This window comes from Protopterus annectens, chromosome 8.part0 (genome assembly GCF_019279795.1).
Source record: "Protopterus annectens isolate FY-2018-M chromosome 8.part0, PAN1.0, whole genome shotgun sequence".
NCBI classification, from domain to species: Eukaryota; Metazoa; Chordata; order Ceratodontiformes; family Protopteridae; genus Protopterus; species Protopterus annectens.
In genome coordinates, this window is record NC_056741.1 from 1,518,025,862 (window position 1) to 1,518,043,361 (window position 17,500).

At 37.1% G+C, this 17,500-nt stretch overlaps 1 protein-coding gene across 1 annotated transcript in view; it reads right to left on the reverse strand.

Annotated features, from left to right (window-relative positions):
• The window catches only part of KIRREL3 (kirre like nephrin family adhesion molecule 3), a 2,095,651-nt gene that overhangs the window by 379,254 nt on the left and 1,698,897 nt on the right, over nucleotides 1-17,500 (reverse strand). Inside the window, exon 9 of the mRNA XM_044081102.1 lies at nucleotides 16,607-16,733. Coding sequence (XP_043937037.1) covers nucleotides 16,607-16,733 — 127 coding nt within the window. The remainder of the gene's footprint in view (nucleotides 1-16,606; nucleotides 16,734-17,500) is intronic.

Sequence of the window (17,500 nt, forward strand, 5' to 3'; positions counted from 1 at the left end):
ATTAAACCCAGCAGAAACACCGAACACATGAAGTAGACCTAACACGATGGTAGCAGGCAGTACAATCAAACCCAGCAGAAACACCGAACACATTAAGTAGACCTAACACGATGGTAACAGGCAGTACAATTAACCCCAGCAGAAACACCGAACACATGAACTAGACCTAACACGATGGTAACAGGCAGTACAATTAAACCCAGCAGAAACACAGAACACATGAAGTAGACCTAACACAATGGTAACAGGCAGTACAATTAAACCCAGCAGAAACACCGAACACATAAACTAGACCTAACACGATGGTAGCAGGCAGTACAATTAAACCCTGCAGAAACACAGAACACATGAACTAGACCTAACACGATGGTAACAGGCAGTACAATTAAACCCAGCAGAAACACTGAACACATGAACTAGACCTAACACGATGGTAACAGGCAGTACAATTAAACCCAACAGAAACACCAAACACATTAAGTAGACCTAACACGATGGTAACAGGCAGTACAATTAAACCCAGCAGAAACACCGAACACATGAACTAGACCTAACACGATGGTAACAGGCAGTACAATTTAACCCAGCAGAAACACCGAACATATAAACTATACCTAACACGATGGTAGCAGGCAGTACAATTAAACCCAGCAGAAACACTGAACACATGAACTAGACCTAACACGATGGTAGCAGGCAGTACAATTAAACCCATCAGAAACACCGAACACGTGAACTAGACCTAATATGATGGTAGCAGGCAGTACAATTAAACCCAGCAGAAACACCAAACATGTGAAGTAGACCTAACATGATGGTAGCAGGCAGTACAATCAAACCCATCAAAAACACCAAACACATTAAGTAGACCTAACACGATGGTAACAGGCAGTACAATTAAACCCAGCAGAAACACCGAACACATGAACTAGACCTAACACGATGGTAACAGGCAGTACAATTAAACCCAGCAGAAACACAGAACACATGAAGTAGACCTAACACAATGGTAACAGGCAGTACAATTAAACCCAGCAGAAACACAGAACACATAAACTAGACCTAACACAATGGTAGCAGGCAGTACAATTAAACCCAGCAGAAACACTGAACACATGAACTAGACCTAACACAATGGTAGCAGGCAGAACAATTAAACCCAGCAGAAACACAGAACACATGAAGTAGACCTAACACAATGGTAACAGGCAGTACAATTAAACCCAGCAGAAACACCGAACACATAAACTAGACCTAACACGATGGTAGCAGGCAGAACAATTAAACCCAGCAGAAACACAGAACACATGAAGTAGACCTAACACGATGGTAACAGGCAATACAATAAAACCCAGCAGAAACACTGCACACATAAACCAGACCTAACATGATGGTAGCAGGCAGTACAGTTAAACCCAGCAAAAATACCAAACACATGAGCAAGACCTAACACAATGGTAGCAGGCAGTACAATTAAATCTAGCAGAAACACTAAACACATAAACTAGACCTAACACAATGGTCGCAGGCAGTACAATTAAACCCAGCAGAAAACTTGAACACATGAACTAGGCCTAACACGATGGCAGCAGGCAGTACAATTAAACCCAACAGAAAACTGAACACATGAACTAGACCTAACACAATGGTAGCAGGCAGTACAATTAATCCCAGCAGAAACTGAACACATGAACTAGACGTAATCCGATGGTAGCAGGCAGTACAATTAAACCCAGCAGAAACAGAGAACACACATGAACTAGACTTAATATGATGGTAGCAGGCAGTGCAATTAAACCCAGCATAAAGTAGAACACATGAGTAGACCTAACATGATGGTAGCAGGCAGTATAATTAAACCCAGCAGAAAACTGAATGCATGAACTAGACCTAACAGACTTTAGAGCCTATTAACAGCAAAGAAAGATGACTACCGGGATTTCATTTAGCTGCAGTAGACGTGATCACAATAGAACAGAAACTGGCAAATCAGCAATCATCCCATCATTTCCACCTATGAGAACCTATGCCTTAAGGATACTCATTCTGTATTATCTTCCTACAGGAGAACGTTTTTTAACCTCAATAGACATGAAACAGCACTATTAAAAGAAATAAGATCAGATGACTCAATTAGAGTTATGAAACCTGACAAAGGGGGAGGGATGGTTTTGGTAGAAAATTTAGATTATAGTGCCAAAATGCTGGACATTTTTTACGACACTAACAAATATATGGAAGCCTCCTATAATGAAGTTATGATTGCACATAGGAAGGTACAACTGTTTTTGGAAGATTCCCTTTTTCAGGGAACAATTTCAGAAGATTTATTCAATTCTCTTAAAACTGAACATCCCACCATCCCACAAGATTTTGGAATCCCAAAAGTACATAAGATGTGCTTGATCCCCCTTACAGAGTTATTACTATATCACAAGGTAGTACTACTTATCCATTGGGAGTTTTTATTGATAGACTTTGTAAATCAACTGTTTTTTCAATTGATTATATTCTATAGGACTGTTGGGACTTTTTGTCCAGATTTAGACAAGAATTATTCACTTCAGATGTTTCATTTTCCACCATGGATGTCGTAGACTTATTTATATGCATTTCATACAAGGAAGGCCTTGAACTGTTTCTTGAAGCTATATTGGACCTTACAGATTTAAACAGCACCATGATAAATTTTGTTGTCAGTGTTATGAAAATGATTTTGGACAACAATTATTTTATGTAAGAGGCCAGATATTTTAAGCAGATTAAGGGTGTAGCAATGGGGGCCAGTTGTGCCCCCATTTATGTGAATATGATAATATATGCCTGGGAGCAAACATTTGTGTTTTTGACTGAGTACAAAGAAAGATGGACATTATATCTCCATTATATGGATGATATTTTCATTCTGTGGAAAGAACCCACATCGGTTGATACAGACTTTGCTCATTATCTAAGCCACCTTCCCCCTTTTTAGAATTTTACTAGTTAAAGTTCCAATACTAGTATTGATTTATTGGATGTTAGGATAAGTAAATATGTTAATAATAGGAAGTTTTGTTCAACTATTTTTAGAAAGGAGACATTCTCTAATAGTTGTTTAGATTATAATAGCCAGCATCCCTATAACATCAGGAAGAACATTCTGAAGGGACAATTAGTGAGAGCAATGAGAATGTGTTTGGAGTGGCATTTTTTAAAAAGAGAAATGTTATTTATTATAAAATTATTTTTAGAGAGAGCGTATCCCAGAGATCTTATTTTTAATGTGAGTCATGAAGTTGCGCAATCCTGGGGCTTGAAGTTTAAACCCCTTATAGGTATTGGAAGAACAAATGTAGTTTTTAAAACCAATTTACAAACACAAAAAATTTAATAGAATCATGGTTGTACCATTTGGTGAAGGTTCAAAAGAGGTGAAAGAAATAATGAAAAAATACTGGGTGCTTTTCAAGAGTAAAACAAATTTTGGGGGAGGAACCCAAGTTTGTTCACAAGATGGGTAAGAGCTTGAAATACATGTTTGAACACAATACATTAGTAGTTAACCTCTCTGAAAAAGGTTCCACAAAGTGTGGGTGTTGCTCCTTTTGTAAATATATTCTGGAAGAAAAGTGTATTAGTTTACCTAATAGGATGAAACTAGTGGTGTTTATACCAGGAAATTGTGCAACAAAAGGATAGGTATGCATTACAGTGTATGATTTTTGTAAATATTTTTACGTTGGTAAAACCAAAAGACAGTTGAGAAAACATAGATTTGGTATATTAGAAGTTGTGCAAAAATCTTTAAGAGGTTGTTGGTGGGAACTTAATGTTGAATTATGTGAACTAAAATGGCAATTATTGAATTCTATGTGTGAACCTGGTTTGAATGAAATTCTTTGCTTAGCACCTGTTTTAAAACTAAGAGCATTGACTAGATAATGTGGGATTTTTAGCTGCTCTTGTCTTTTTAAAAATGTTTGATTCATTTAATTAACTGTTTAATTATGTAATTAAGTGTAGTATTTATGTGGTGACTTCTTGAAGTTTAATTATTCTGATGAAGTCTTGGGATTGACAGAGATGAAAGCACTTAATTAAAGGTTATGTTAGTGAAGAACCAAGTGGAATTTGTTTCAACACTATTTCCAGTAACTGGACTTTTTTGGCTTTTGTCACAGTTCATCCTGTTTTTCAGCAAGAGTTTTATTGTCAGGATTGAATTTCTTCACCTTTTTTTCTGCAAATCAGCAAGGAAATATCCATAAGAACAAACAGAAAGGCTGACGTATTACCTATAGATACATTTAATGGACTTCACCAGTCCACCGATACAGATTTAGTGTGCAGAAAGTAACAATCAGAGTTCCAAACTATCTGCGTTATGCCTTTTACCAGTATGTGCAGTCAGTGTCCTTTACCTCTTACTGCTCCGTAACATTGGAACACTTTTTGTCTACTGCCTACCTCCATCTTGCAATTAAAGAAAGGAGAACGACCTGATTTTAATGAGACAGCCCCTGCATCCCCTGGCAGCAAGGACACATTATAAATAAAATAAGTGTTTACAAGGTAAGTTTCTTTTTCAAGCAAAAAAAAAAGTTATAACTACTGTTCCTGTGTGTGAGTAACATTTAGCACAGAGCAATTTGTGTGGGGAGGTGAAAGTTAAAAAGAACTTTAACGCTTAAAGATTTTTTTTTACTGTATTTGCATTTTCTACCCTTTGGCAGAGCATATGTATACTATAGTGTACATACCTTTTACCTGCCAGCATCCTTGGTGTGTCATCAGAAACCTGTTCTTACAATGGAACAACATAAATTCAGTACTAGAAAATATGTGAATAAAGGAACTGAAGGTGAACTAATAGAAACCACAGAAGTAAAAACAGTATGATTAGAGACTCATTCAAATTAGTAAAGAAGCAGTGGAAACAAGAATAGAAGCAGAACAATACAAAAGATCATGTATAGGGGCTTTTTTTTACCATTTATTTTCAAGTAAAGTGGGCTTTCTGATTTTAATATCTATCTATCTATATAGAGAGATTTTTTTTAACTTTATCTTCTTTAGTGGAAATGTGTGTATTATGTTTACTGATGCTAAAATACATAGTTTTTACTTTATTTTCATCAGTGAAATAGTATGCATTAATGTGATTCTAAAATATGTAGGTTTATCTTTACTTATTTCATTGAAACTGTATATATTACATTTAATAAACTTGTGTTTATATTTACTGTATGCTGTCTAGCTGTCCATTTCACTTCCTGATTCTGTGTTATCTAGTTCTTTCTTCCAATGATGCAATTATGAAGAGCATCTATAGTGGGTAGGCCTGTTTTTGATAGTCTGCAACAGAATCCAACACATGATACTTTGTAATAACAATAAAACTTGTAACATTTTGCAAGGCTAACACTAAGGCTATTGCCAAAGAACTGGCATTGTTATACTCTAGAGTGGGTATTCCTATACTGATGCCTACTGACCAAGGTCCACCCTTTACATCAAGTGTACTGCATCAGATATACTTATGTTTTAATTTTAAGCAGTTAAAAACATCTGTAAACCACCCACAGACTGATGTTTTAATACACTCAAGTCCATGTAAAGAAAAATAACCGATGCAGAAAGTAAGAACTGGGACCATTAGCTACCCAACTTGCTATTTGTGTTGAGAGGTATCAGCTGTGTTTAACCAATTTGATATCTTACATGTCAGGCACCCCAGAGGTATGCTTGATTAAAACTGGTTTTACCCGTAGAAAATAAACAAATTCAGATAGCCCACAATGTGAAAAAAGTGAATTATAATAATGTTTGAATTAAGGAATTTAATTAAGGGATTCAGATACTAATATGATTTTCCTGTACAAAAAGCCAATAATCAGCTAAGTGACATGTAGGCTTTGAGATGACTGAAAGACTAAATGTAGTGAACTGCAGCTAAGCAACCATGAAATAGAAGGAATACATCTATTAAATTAATGATTTGAAGCCAGGGCAAGAACTAGAAAGGTCTGTGTTTAGCTTGGAAGATGAGTGTCATATAGAAGAGATCAAAGAATCTCTACCTGTAGTGCAGTTAGGGAAATCTTTGTCAAAAGTGTAGAATTAGGAAATAAAACAATTTCTATTAATAAATAAAATAGCTTTCTTAAAAATGACTTGGAGAAGTTTACTGTTAGAACATAACATATAGACAACACCCAGAGTGAAGGTTAGATTGAAATTTCAAAAACAGCAGAGATACAGAAACAATTGGTAAAAGTATAAGTTCAAAAGATTATCAAATGAGGAGTGATACGAGAGTCACAGAATTGATAGAGTAACTCAGCAGTGCTATCTCCTAAATCTGATGGAATCATCAGATTCTATAATGGCACTGAAAAATTGAATAGCATTTCAAAGACTGATAGCTATCATGTGGTAATAACTGATGAGTTTGGGAACCTAGTAAAAGCAATATATTTCAGGACGTTAGACCTGACAAAAGGTATTGGTAGAGACGACTTTACCTCAAGCAAAAGCATTGAAGTTTTATTTCTTTAGACACTGCTACCATTTGGCATACACAGAGCTCCAGCTACCTTTCAAAGATTGAGAGATAGAATACTGAAGCTCCATCCATAACATGTGATAGCATACTGAAATGATGTGGTCATCTATTCTGTGGATGGGGAGTCTCACTTACTAAAATACTGTGTTAGAATTTATAAGACAGGCAAGCTTCAGAGTAAATATGAAAAAAAAGTAAAATCAGTATAGTAGAAAAAAAGTATTTAGGATTCACTATTGAAAGAAATGAGATAAGACTACAAGTAGGAAAAAAATACTGGCTATTAAAAACTGAATTTCACCTTTCAGTAAAAGCAGACATATTTTTGGACTAGCTGAGTACTATGGAAATTTTTTCCCTGATCTTGCATTTACTGCATTTAGTGGTCTCTTAAAGCAGATAGGGCATTTAATGAATTCAAAAAGATCTTGTATTCTGAACCTTTCTTAGTGACTTCTGATTTTTCTTAAGAATTTGCCCTGTACATCAATTTATCAGAAGTAGGTTTAGGAATAGTACTATCTAAAGACATCATAGGCGAGGTGCTAAATGTATGGTCTATCAGCTGGAAGTTGAACAATGCAGAAAGGAGATATTCAGTGATTCAAAGAAGGCATCCAGCTATAATGTGGGCCTTCCATACCTTGAAATACTATTTTATAAGTAGTCAGTTTAATTTGGTCATTGATCATACCACACAACAGTGGGCGAGCAGGCAGACTGATGGGAACATAAACTTGTGACAGTGAGCACATTCAGTGATTCAAAGAAGGCATCCAGCTATAAAGTGGGCCTTCCATACCTTGAAATACTATTTTATAAGTAGTCAGTTTAATTTGGTCATTGATCATACCACACAACAGTGGGCGAGCAGGCAGACTGATGGGAACATAAACTTGTCACAGTGAGCTCTGCCACTCCAGCCCTTTCAGTGACCTACAAGCTTGTCTTAGCAAATACAAATACTGATTGATTGTTGAGCAATTATGACTCATAGTTAAGAGACCAAAATGTCCCGTTCTGTGCTGGAATAGAAGTGGATGTAGCATGTTGGTCAGAGAAAGAGGGTAGCATGCTTTTAAATGTTTGCTTCAGTAGTGATTGTAGAAACATTCACATAACACCTAGCAAGGAATTAATCAGTAATAGGCTGTTCATTGCCAATTACAATGCTATGAAAGTATTTTCCCATTTGAGAAGTCTTCAGAAATTCAGATCCTAATTTGGAGATTTGAAAAGGGATATGCAGGTGCTTTCTTGAAGATCCTGTAGGTATGGAGTTCAACAGCCAAGTCATAGCCTTTTTGTGGTGCATTCTTTGTAGAAATACCTGCAGTACTGGATTACAATCTGGGCCAGGTGAGGCCCACAGACAAGAACTTTCCAGAGACAACCTGTTTGCTGGAATGGCTGTACATGACTGTACTTTACTGCCATTGATATCTTGGTGTTACTATACACACAAACACACACACACACATATATAATATATATATATATATATATATATATATATATATATATATATGTACATATGTATGTATGTATGTATGCAGCAGCATAGATTGATTTTAACATCCATTGTGATGAAGTTAAAAGCAAGGTCTTTATTCCAAGAGGGCAGAGATGTATGCTTCTCATTGAGACTAGGTGTGTGGTCAGGTATAGGAATTGTTGGAGAATATCAGAAACATAGTTGGCTGTTAGAAACCTTGGAGTAACGGGAAACTATCTCTGGAAAGACTTGGATGATTACATAAATACTGTGTGCCTTTATACAAAGAAGAATCAGACAAAGACCTTGGCCTGATTCACTTTAAAGAAGAGGAGGAAAAAACTCTAACACTGTGCTATTTTTCATTGAATGATAAATTATATCGAACATAAATATGTTATTTTTTTGTTTAATGCTAATGTATTTTACACTAAGACTGAAGACATGTGTCCAGCACGTGTTTAGTATTTAGCAGACAAATGTTGGTTCGTATAACAAATTACACTGTGTTTGTTCCCCCTTCATAACCTGCAAATACATGGATATATAACATTCATTTTTTTTAACTCCAAAATGTGAAAGAGAGATTTGTTTTCATTGTCTTAGTGAAGTTTCACCTGTTGTCAATCAAAATATAGAAATCATGATGGTTATGGTACAGAACAAAACTAACATAAGTGAGTATATGATGGTCATTCAGTAGGTGAACAAAATGACCAATAAGCACTTGGGCAGCATTGTGGAACAATACACATGACAGTATATGTGCTGACCACACCCATAACTACCTCACAACTAAAGAAATTAAAGATGATGAAGACAATGAAGCAGATCTCATTGGGTTCAAGTTGTCTGGGCCAAGATCTCGTCTTCACAATTGACAGAGGAAGTACCGAAAGCATACGTGGCTATGGAATATACAGACTTTCCTAACTGGACATTTAATACCAAAAAGTGGTAAGAGCTCAAATGTCTGAACAAACTATGTTTTAAACTAATGGCTAGAAACAGTAAATAGTAAAACAAAAGTACTGGTATTTTAGCTGAGACAAATTCAAAAGGACACTTCCATTAAATGACACAAATGCTTTTTTACAGTTGGTTGTGCTAATTGGAAGATTGATAGCTAATGAAGCTTTGTTTAGAACTGAGCAGTCCAAACCTGTAACTAGAATACAAAGATGCCAGCAAACACCAAGAAAATGTTCACAATTGAAATAGTATATTTTAATTGTGGGAAAAAGGAGCACATTGCTGAAACTTATTTACCTGGCAAAGCTGCACCTTGAAAAATGCATTTTTTTAACTAAGCTGCTAGAAATTAAAATGCTTTGCCTTTCAAAAATGTGATTTAAAAAATGTTGATAATGAAACTCTGATGAAAGACAAAACAGCAGAAGCAGCATATTGTCTCTGTGTCACTACTAAGTTAGCCAAGTGTTCCATTAAGGCTGTGGGTTTGATATAATGGTTAAGGTCTTTACCTCATAGATGCAAGGTACAGCATTTGATTCTGACTTTGTGCCACTGACTATGTTTAAAATGGCCCTTCAGAGCCATTAGCCTAGTATTTATCTATGAGCCTATGTGAAGTGTACTTGTGGATGGAAAGAAATCAAAGGGACTCCTAGATTCAGGAAACATGGTCACACTTAAGTAACCTTGTGCCTGCAACCATAAAACCTATGACAAGATAAATGCGGACCTTTCATGTCTTTAAGGCTATAAGAAAGTATCCTATACCAGATGTAGAAATTAAGAGACTGTTGGGTGAAGTGCATTCATTTCCTTTAGTTCTTTATTTAACACATTATACTGTAAAGGATTAGGACTTTTCTCATTTTAAAGAACTGTGGAATTTGGGGGGGGGCACAGTTAGATACTCTGTGGTCTGAATACACTGGAATAAAAATGGAGGGAGGTCACAGCAGCAGTTTGATGCACTACTAAGAAAAGAACACACAGTCTTGAAAATGCTCCTAGTAAGAGTGGGGGGAGGCAGCAGCCTGACACTGTTAAAGACACACACTGTTGTCAACCAGAAAAGTATAGGCACAGAAACTGCAAGAACAACTGAAATCTGCCTTTAGCTAGCAGGGTTGCTATAAAAAAAATAGTTAACTCAGTGAAAGAAGGCACTACAGAAACTATTAGGGAAGAACCAAAAGAGTAAGACATGCAACCATGTCAAAATATTCCCGCCACTAATATATTGAATGATGACTGTAAGGGGACAGAAAGGGAAAACCATTGTGATGAATTCACTAAGAAAAGGAGGGGGGCGTAAACATAGTCCCAGATTCTTCTCTGTAAGGACAAAACAGAGAGAAACAGGAACATCAGCAACAGAAACTTAAAGAAATGGAGGTAAAAGTTAAGGAACTTCCATAACTGGAAGCAAGAGAAAATCACTGGCATAAGCTGCTTTGTGTGGATGAAGAAAAAGAATAACTAAGAGTCTGTAGACTCTATTTTACATCAGTGTATTGACAAAAATGTTTGCGACTTAGCAGGTTTGCAGACAAGCAATAAAAATTTTAAGAAAGTACAATGTGAGAATGATGCTTTAAGCTAGGCCAGAGAAAATACAACCAGAGAAGGAGTTAGCTCTGCCCCATATCCCTATTTTGAGTTGAAGAATGACTTACCTTACTAGGTAATTTAAGGCAGGTGTTAAATACTTCCAAAACTATTTGGAACACTTCTAATGAGACTGGTACATAGTTATATTTTTGGAGGACACTTACAGATAGACAAAACCAAAACTAGAATTTTAGCTAGGTTTTATTAGCCTAGTGTAATTGAAAGACATTAAGAATTTATGTGCAACTGCCCAGAATGTGAAAAGACTGTATCTTGAATTTGGTTAAGACGTCCACTGACACCTTTGTCTTTTACTGTGGTCCTACTTAAGCAATTATCCATGGATAGGACCATTAATGAAGACAATAGTACTGACAATGCTAACAATTTTCCTGGAGCAGTGCCACTGCAAACATCCAGCTCTAAGTCAATAGTCAGAGAAGTAGAGTTACTTTTCCCCAGGACAGGGATACTACAAAGAAATACTCACAGACCAAGGACCTGACTTTTGTCTGGGGTAATGTGCCAGCATTGTCAATGATTGATTAGTACAATTATTTTAATAAAACTCTGGAGTGTATGCTAAAGAAGACAACAGAACAAGATGGTACAAACAAGAATCATTTGCTTCTCTACCTCTTTTTAATGTAAGAGAGGACACGATGCTTTGAAAGTATTTCCTGATTTCAGTTACAATATGAGTGGCTGTTTTGAAGATCGTTGAATGTACTGAAAGAAAGATGGGAGGAAGAGAAAACCTAATTTAAAAATATAATGGCACACTTCATAGACTTACTAAATTTCAAATAAAGTAAAGACAAACAGATAGGTAGATAGCTAGATAACTAGATAGATGGACAGACAGATCAATAGTTAAGGAGCATATGCAAAGGCCACAAGAGATGCAACAGAATGAATATAACATGAATGCCATATGCATGGAATTTATGAGAACAAATTCCTAACAAGATGGCAGGGACCCTTTAAAGTGGTCATGAAAATGAATGAAGTAAACTACAAAAATGAAACAAACTGGAAGAAGAAGAAGAAGAAGAAGACAGGAACAGAAATATCAGATAAATGTGTTATAACCAAAGAGGGGAGTTTAAGCTTCTGTAGTCAGTCTAGGAGATAAATGCCAGTAGTATGGTATCACGGAACTCTGTCCCAGCCACTAAGAGACAGATAAATGGCAGTAGTGTTGTATCATGGAACTCTGTCTCTGCCATTCAAACACCAGTAGTACGGTATCATGGAACTCTGTCCCAGCCAGTCAGAGACATATAAATACCAGTACTATGGTATCATGGAACTCTGTCCCTGCTATTCAAAGAGACATATAAATACCAGTAGTGTTGTATCATGGAACTCTGTCCCTGCCACTCAGAGACGGATAAATACCAGTAGTGTTGTATCATGGAACTCCGTCTCTGCCATTCAAACACCAGTAGTATGATATCATGGAACTATGTCCCTGCCTCTCAGAGTATCATGGAACTCTGTCCCTGCCTCTCAGAGACAGATAAATACCAGTAGTGTTGTATCATGGAACTCTGCCCCTGCCACTCAGAGATGGATAAATACTAATAGTGTTGTATCATGGAACTCTGTCCCTGCCATTCAAAGACAGATAAATACCAGTAGTGTTGTATCATGGAACTCTGTCCCTGCAACTCAGAGACAGATAAATACCAGTAGTGTTGTATCATGGAACTCTGTCCCTGCCACTCAGAGACAGATACATGCCAGTAGTGTTGTATCATGGAACTCTGTCCATACTATTCAAATAGACAGATAAATCCAGTGGTACTGTATCATGGAACTCTGTCTCTGCCATTCAAACACCAGCAGTACGGTGTCATGGAACTCTGTCCAAACCATTCAAATAGACAGATAAAATCCAGTGGTACAGTATCATGGAACTCTGCCGCTGCTGTACAGACAGACAGATAAATACCAGTAGTACGGTATCATGGAACTCTGTCCATACCATTCAAATAGATAGATAAAAACCAGTGGTATTGTATCATGGAAGTTTGTTGTTGCCATACAGACAGATAAATACCAGTAGTAAGGTATCGTGGACCTCTGTCTCTGCCATTCAAACACCAGTAGTAAGGTATCATGGAACTCTGTCCCTGCTGTTCAAAGAGAAAGATAAAAAACAGTGGTACCGTATCATGGAACTCTGTTGCTGCCATACAGATAGGCAGATAAATACCAGTAGTACTGTATCATGGAACTCTGTCCATACCATTCAAATAGACAGATAAAAACCAGTGGTACGGTATCATGGAACTCTGTCACTGCCATTCAAACACCAGTAATAAGGTATCATGGAACTGTGTCCCTGCCGTACAGAGAGACAGATAAAAAACAGTAGTACCGTATCATGGAACACTGTCCCTGCCATACAGACAGACAGATAAAAAACAGTAGTACAGTGTCATGGAACTCTGTCCATACCATTCAAATAGACAGATAAAAACCAGTGGTACGGTATCATGGAACTCTGTCACTGCCATTCAAACACCAGTAATAAGGTATCATGGAACTGTGTCCCTGCCGTACAGATAGACAGATAAAAAACAGTGGTACGGTATCATGGAAGTCTGTTGCTGCCGTACAGATAGACAGATAAATACCAGTAGTATGGTGTCATGGAACTCTGTCACTGCCATTCAGATAGACAAATAAATACCAATAGTATGGTGTCATGGAACTCTGTTGCTGCCATTCAAAGAGATAGATAAATACCAGTAGTATGATGTCCCAGCCACTCAGTGACAGATAAATACCAGTAGTGTTGTATCATGGAACTCTGTCCCTGCCATTCAAAAAAATAAAAAAAATACCAGTAGTACGGTATCATGGAACTCTGTCTCTGCCATTCAAACATCAGTAGTAAGTTATCATGGTACTCTGTCCCAGCCACTCAGCGACAGATAAATATCAGTAGTGTTGTATCATGGAACTCTGTCTCTGCCATCCAAACACCAGTAGTATGGTATCATGGAACTCTGTCCATACTATTCAAATAGACAGATAAAAAACAGTGGTACGGTATCATGGAACTCTGTCGCTGCCATACAGATAGATAGATAAATACCAGTAGTATGGTGTCATGGAACTCTGTCGCTGCTATTCAGATAGACAAATAAATAGCAGTAGTATGGTGTCATGTAACTCTGTCACTGCTATTCAAAGAGATACATAAATACCAGTAGCATGGTGTCATGCAACTCTGTCACTGCCATTCAGATAGGCAGATAAATGCCAGTAGTATGGTGTCATGGAACTCTGTCACTGCTATTCAAAGAGATAGATACATACCAGTAGTATGGTGTCATGGAACTCTGTCACTGCCATTCAGATAGGCAGATAAATACCAGTAGTATGGTGTCATGGAACTCTGTCACTGCCATTCAAAGAGAAAGATAAATATTGGTAGGATGGTATCATTTGACTCTGTCCATGCCATTCAAAGAGACAGGTAAATACCAGTAGTACAGTATCTGAAACTCTGTTTCACCATTCAAAGAGACAGATATATATACACCAGTATTATGGTATCATGGAACTCTGTCCCTGCCACTCATATAGACAGATAAATACTAGTAGGAAGGTGAGATGGCCTTTCTTTACCATAGGCCAGTAATCAAGGAGCCTCAAACCTCACCACTGACACCGGTGAGAGATGGTCACTAAAAACAGGAATGAATTTACAGAGTATTCTCAGATGCACCTCTCTGCATCAAGCACAATGTCCCCAAAGACCATACAGGGAATGCACTCCAGACCTGGAACTGGACCCTCTGTCTCTCCAGATCCCAAACAAGACTCACTTTGAAGCACTGTGTCTCAGTTCCAAGTAGATGACACACCCATACCTGGGAATTTGATTTTGCACACACACACACACACACACACACACACACACACACACACACACACACACACACACACACACACACACACACACACACACACACACTCCTAGAAAAGGCTGGTACAGATTTACTAGCTGTACACTTTCTACACCAGACTATAATGTAACCACTCTGTCATCAGTTAACCACTATCAGGCTCTTACAAGGGTATCCAGTTATACTGAGTAAAATCAATATCAATATAATGGTAGAGTGTAACTGAAGCAGCAAGGCTTTTTGGAGTAGGCACATCATCACTAAAATAAGCACAAGTACTCTCAAGATGTTAAAAGTATTCTCTAAAAGACTAGCCACAATGAAAGGTATAAAATATTTAATAATAAATAATAAAATAGAAAACACGAGAATACTAAATATCTAAGTACAATAAACACCAGTGTTTCAACCACAGGAGAAATAAAAATAACACAGATGGACAGATTCAACCAAATGCAGAAAAACAATACTTAACTAATCTCACTGTATTTCCTGACTGTCTAAAGAATAACTGTTCCCTAGCTAACTTATTTAATACAGGAAGGTAAGATTAGATGCTGAGATGCTTACTTCAACAAAGCAAGGTGATAAGCTTCCAAACTAAACTCATCTAACTGTGTTAATTATCATCAATCTTTATATCAGATTTTAAAGAAAACAGAACAAACTGCTGTGAGAGTTCCATCATCTCAGTGCATGTTTATGGAATGGCATCACATTTGATCACCTGACTCTGGTTAAATATACAGTCAGAGCCCCACCAAGATCCAATGCAGCACCTGAAAGCCACAGAAGAACCTTAAAAACCTCCACTCTTCCCTTCCAGAATTCTTTGTTTAAACATATACATTTAATCAGTTATAATAACACTGTTGATACATTTTTAACACAAGTACCTGTACATATCAGTGTGACATTCAAACAACACAACATTTTCTACAAAACTCCAGCCAGCCATGCTGGCGTATGTTACACATGCACTGCTCTATTCACCCTGGCACAGATGGCAATACCTCACATCATCACATAAGGTACTGTGGAACTTTGTCTCTGCTATTCAAACAGACAGATAAATACCAGTAGTACAATATCATGGAAGTCTGTCCTTCCCATTCAAAAAGACATACATTTTTCTACGGCTCAGAAACAACAAAAGAAAGTGATCTTACTGAGAAATAAGCATTTTTGAGCTACCTTGTAGAAGAAATTCTCAGCATCAAAGTGAAACGTTGCCAGTATAGTTGTTAAACCAAAAGCCACATAGGGTACCAGTATCCCAAAGAGAAGCATTGAGTATAGAAGTGAGAAAGATGAGTAAAGTGTGAGTTACAAAGAGCTCCAAAGTAAATGGTACAGTCTGATTATGTAAATTTGTAAGCCAGATGACTTAATCTGATTGTGTAATGCCTTTTGGAGACAGAGTGCGATTTCTACATTTGACATTTATCCAATACCAATAGGTGGCAAGCTGAAAGAGAGGCTAGGCAAATGAAGGTTTATGACCATGTTAGAGTTGACCACAAGGTAGGGGTAGATTCCCCTTATGCTATGACAAAAGAAAGGACAGCATTCTCAACACCTGCAGTTTTTTTCCACTTGTCTTGCCCTTTGGACTTCACAGACTTCCTGCGTTTTTCAAAGGTTTACTGCTAAAGTTTTTTTTTTTTACAGGGTGGCAAGCCCCATGCACCCTCCATGTAGGGAGGCAGCACTCCCACACATTCTTCTAATAAATATACTAACGCCAAGATTGCACAGTCTCTGGGGAGGAGCATATACTCCACTTCTGGGAACTGTAAATCTTTCACACCTGCCTACCATCTGTTTTGTTGACCAAAGTACATTGGTAAAACAGATGTTGACATTTAGCAGTTGAGTTTATTTTATGTGCATATATATGTTGCATGCATGATTTTTTGTAGAACAGCTGATTAAACAACAGAACATTTCTACAGCATTCATACCACTAATAAATTCAGATATTCATAAGATTTTCTTCTGGCTGTATTTCATGGGATTAATATATATATATATATATATATAGATAAACATTACCATTCACTGTGAGAGATACATCGCGTTCTCCTGCTCCTACTCGAGGAACTACAGCCCTACATACGTATTTCCCAGCATCCTCCTGTCGAACAGATTTTAAGACCAAGGTATTCTCATTACTTAGGACCTAGATTGGAAAAGATACATCAAAGAATGATTAGGAACTGGAGCAAAGATATGCATTTCAATTTATTTGACAAACTCCTGCCCTTGAAGAAATACTGTCATTAGTTCATTAATTAGCAAAGAATGAGTGTTTAGTTTTAGGCATTGAAATGAATGCAGAAAATGCAGATTGTACATTCATTCCTTCATTCATTCAGTCGTTCATTTCATGGCTGCCAAGTAATCTGATTTAACAGTTGAGGGGGGTCAGAACCTATGTCAGCCTTCAGTAAGAGAAGAAAGAGGAACTAGTGCTGGAAAGTATGCAGTCTATGGCACAAAGAAACCCAACACCCATATATCGACAAATGTACGCGCATGCACACACACATACAATTCACATGCACATGCATGCATACACACACACACACACACACACACACACACACACACACACACACACACACACACACACACACACACACACAAGATTAATATACACAAGTAAAGATTAAATAATTCTCTCAATCAATTTAATAATCACTAAACATGTCTATAGTCTTTTATGAAAATAGGAATAAAAACATTAGTATTCACACGTTATTCTAGTGCATTTACATGTTGTTTTATTAGCATCAAATAAAAATAAATGCTTCATTGTGCTTTATAGTATGTGTGGCCATTAATGGAAGTGATTAGGAATATCTGCATGTAGATCTTGTGATTCTGTTGATTCTGGTAGAGCAGACTGCAGACAAGACTTTAAAGCAATTAAGTTTATAAAAAGTG